Source organism: Habropoda laboriosa, unplaced genomic scaffold (assembly GCF_001263275.1).
Source record: "Habropoda laboriosa isolate 0110345459 unplaced genomic scaffold, ASM126327v1 scaffold97, whole genome shotgun sequence".
NCBI classification, from domain to species: Eukaryota; Metazoa; Arthropoda; class Insecta; order Hymenoptera; family Apidae; genus Habropoda; species Habropoda laboriosa.
In genome coordinates this window covers 1,310,956-1,314,702 of record NW_017100220.1, presented here as the reverse complement: position 1 = coordinate 1,314,702, position 3,747 = coordinate 1,310,956, and the positions used below count along the sequence as shown (strand labels likewise).

Sequence of the window (3,747 nt, the reverse complement as noted above, 5' to 3'; positions counted from 1 at the left end):
AGATATTTAATTACATATTATAATTAATAAAACTAATATTGTTGAGGACATAATTCAACTCCTCTTCTGTTTCATTGAATCCCTTTCAAAAATATACATATACAGTGCACATGCATTCTTCCTCTCCATGTAATATTTTGTATAGCATACAAATTAATGTACTGCTAATTTCTTGTGTAAAATTATTTTATGAATTGTATTATTTTACTTTTATGCAATATCAACAAATTTTTTATATGTTATATGAGAGTTACATTTTTTTCAATTATTTAACGTAAATTTAAAAAATTAAATACAAAAAAATTTATAAACATGAAATAACATAATGTAAAGAACACCGTTTTAAATATTTATTTTAAAGAAAAATTATTTATTGTATGTACATGCATACATAAATATATCTCTAAAATTGTACGATGATGTCTTTTGCTAAAGGTGTTTATATTAATGGTTGCTTTTTCCATAGCATGAATGTAGTGTTCAAGCTGATTTATTATCACATTTAACCGCTCCAGCGGTTGTGATACATAGATAGTGTTGATCGCACATTGATGCTTAGGTGGGTGGGGTGACAAAGGAGTTGGCAGTTCGATGACATCAACTACCATGAATGTCCAGGAGAACTCTGGGTCTAAAGGTGTATCACTTTCATGCAACATGTGTAACAAAATCTTCAATTCTCCAACACAATATAATGTGGTATGTTATATTTATTAGAAAAAAGTCGTAATTATTTAAAAAGTATTGCTGATTATTAAATAATAGTACTTATATCATATTGCAGCATATAACATCAAAAAAGCACACTGGTAAATTAAAACAAGCTAAAATTCAGAAAAAGAAAAGGTTTTTTCCATATTGGAAAAAACTTAAAGCTGGTGTAAATCCTAAAAATCTTGTTCAATCACTTTCAAATAACTTTGTACCAGGAGGTTTCACAAATCAGACATAGAAGAAAAATGCAACAAAATCAATATATCTATTTTAATACATGTGTGAATTATTTATATTTAATTCTTTGAAAGGAGTAAAAGAAATTTTAGAATCATGTTACTTTAAATAATGAAATTAATTTGATATTTAAACTTTGATCATTCAATAATACACGTGTGTTGTATAAATACACACAGTGTTACACAGTTTTTTGATTTATACACATTAAGATATTGCTGAGTGTTAAAGTGTAAATCTTCCTCTGCACTATTTCTTTATAATGAAATGTAAATATATGACTGAAACATAATTGGTATAATTATACAATGTTACTGATACCATTTTTTTAAAATGTATTTTGTAATTAATGAAAGTTTTAAAAATGGATTGTACAAAGTATGATATTAGAAAGTATCATATTAAAAAATAATATGTTTAATAATTAACAGTGTTTTTAACATGGGTTGAAATAGTGCAAGAAGGTACTAATGTATTGTATGATTGTATATATGTGTATTCAAAAAATAAGCAACAAAATATATAACGTTGTAAGTAATAATAGCTTATAATTTCTTCTAATCTTTCGACATATATCAGAATTCTATTTCCTTTTCAGTGCACTCCGTAATTTCAGGCTGAAATTTATCAGATATATGAAAAAACAATCATAAATTATTATCACTGTATTTTATTTATTATTTAACGTTACCTGTACCATATGTCTGCTTAATAAACGACGCATTTCTGCATTCTGTTTCCGCAACGATTCTGTTTCGCTATTTAATTGATGTCTCTCTTTTAATATTGCATGATACTTTTTAAGACCAACCAGCAAGTTTTCCCATAATCTCTTTTTATCTTCCGAAAAAATATTCTGATACCGTTGCCAAAATTCGGTTATATCTTTGTCCGTTATACTTCGAGATACTGTCATTTTCTCTTTTTTATTAGTGTGCGAAAACTCTTCTTCATTCTTAACAAACTCGTATCTCTCTACAAATTCTTTTAATGATTTCGAAACAAATTTGGTTTCAATCGCCAACAGGTGGCCTTCGTCGCAAACTAATAACCGTTTTGATTCATTGTCCGCTATAAAAATAAGACAAAATTAATGAATATTTAAGATAATATATAAAAACTGGGATGAATATTTTATCGAACGTCATATTTAGATATTATTGAAATTTTTTAAATTCAGATCACTTTCAAAGCAAAAATTTCAGTAAAACTATATATTATAGAAAATGTCTGTTTATATCTGATCACAAATTCAGGATAATATATATGCATAAATTGGTTTATAAGAAGAGGCAAAAGTTGATTCGACCTTTTGGCAAATTGGCTAGCAATAACAGTTCAATGTTATAAGTTAATTGTTACCACGTACCATCGGTGACTTCAACAATACCACCTAAAACACAAGTTGGTACAACTTGCATATTAGCAGCTGTTGTTTCTTCAGTTGAAGAAGACTGCGATATATTTTTCGTAGCGGTAGTATTTTCGTCTTCGTCGTCATCTAGTTTTACACAACAAAGTGCTTCCTCCGCAGCTGTCACTAACTTACTCTCTTCCGTATTGAACGTTTCGCTACCGCAAACTTTAGGTAAAGTGGTTCTAAAATTGATATATTCAATAGCTTTGCTACATTTTAAATTAAACATATGGATTATCCAATATTTTTCACATACAGAGACGAAGAACTTTCCGTACTTTCTCCAGATCTTTCACAAACATTCGGTGTGTTTTCAATTTTGTCCTTGCAAACGGGACAGTGCGCATACGGTAAGAAGAAGTTCAATAAATATTGAAATTCTTGTTCGGATGTAATTTTCAGTGCCTGTAAATTCAATCATGTTTGACCTTGTTGCGGTGAAATTTCTTAATTACATATTCCAGGAACATTACCTCGAATACTTTGTCCAGTCGTATCAATAGTTTGTCCTCTTCTGTGTAATCAGAAAGTAACTTCTTTAAAGTATCTTCGACAAGGTAGTCACAGTGATTAGAAATCAGCTTAAGAATATGATTCAATAGGCGTCGCTCTAAATTGATCTCTTCCAAACTAGTTGCTCGTTTATAAGACTTAGATATTACTTTTCTTTTCTCGGCTTCCTCTTTTTCTAGCGATACAAATAAAAATGTTCGTAAATTTTCATTGTACCAATCTTACGTACCAGCGTTATTTAATAAATAAGTTTCACCCTTTTTCAACGCACACATCGCGCCACAATAAGACGGTAAATCTTCTTTCTTCAATAGTTGCTCTTCCGGTTGTTGCCATTCTATTAATAACAATTGCTCGTGTATAATTCTGTCTGCCGTTAATATCTGAAATACCATCGTCAAATAGAACTGTTCTCGTTAATAATTGCTCACAGCCACTGTACCTTATTCACTAATTCGTCGGCGGTTTTAATATTCATATCCCAAATTTCCATATACTTTTTATCGTTAATGGTCGCAAGATAGTTGGACTTTTCCTCTACGTCTAATATACCTTTGTGCGCTTTCAATATTTGATTCGTCAGTTTTTGAATTTCTACCCTCGTTGATTTTTCCAAGTCTGCGTAAGTTTTCTTCAGATCATTGAGAGTGTCCTGAAGCCTGAAATACAAGCATATTTAGCTTATTCGTCGTTTTGTTTTATTCACTAATTTGGACACCGTCCAAGTAGTAATTTCTGAAATATTATAAAAAAAAACATACTTGTTGATTTTTCTTTTCTGCTGATTCTTCACGATGATATTTTCTTCTTCTCGACATTTCAATATCGCGTAATTGTAATCCAATTTCTCGACGTTCATCATACAA

General features: G+C 29.8%; 1 protein-coding gene across 1 annotated transcript in view; it reads right to left on the bottom strand.

Annotated features, from left to right (window-relative positions):
• Window positions 1–491: 491 nt before the first annotated feature.
• The window catches only part of LOC108571013 (dynein regulatory complex protein 1), a 7,712-nt gene continuing 4,456 nt past the window's right edge, over window positions 492–3,747 (bottom strand). Inside the window, exons 5-12 of the mRNA XM_017932980.1 lie at window positions 3,643–3,746; window positions 3,324–3,540; window positions 3,138–3,264; window positions 2,842–3,056; window positions 2,625–2,773; window positions 2,321–2,550; window positions 1,643–2,022; window positions 492–601 (exon numbers count right to left, since the gene is read on the bottom strand). Of these exons, the coding sequence (XP_017788469.1) occupies window positions 503–601; window positions 1,643–2,022; window positions 2,321–2,550; window positions 2,625–2,773; window positions 2,842–3,056; window positions 3,138–3,264; window positions 3,324–3,540; window positions 3,643–3,746 (1,521 nt within the window). The 3' untranslated portion in view covers window positions 492–502. The remainder of the gene's footprint in view (window positions 602–1,642; window positions 2,023–2,320; window positions 2,551–2,624; window positions 2,774–2,841; window positions 3,057–3,137; window positions 3,265–3,323; window positions 3,541–3,642; window position 3,747) is intronic.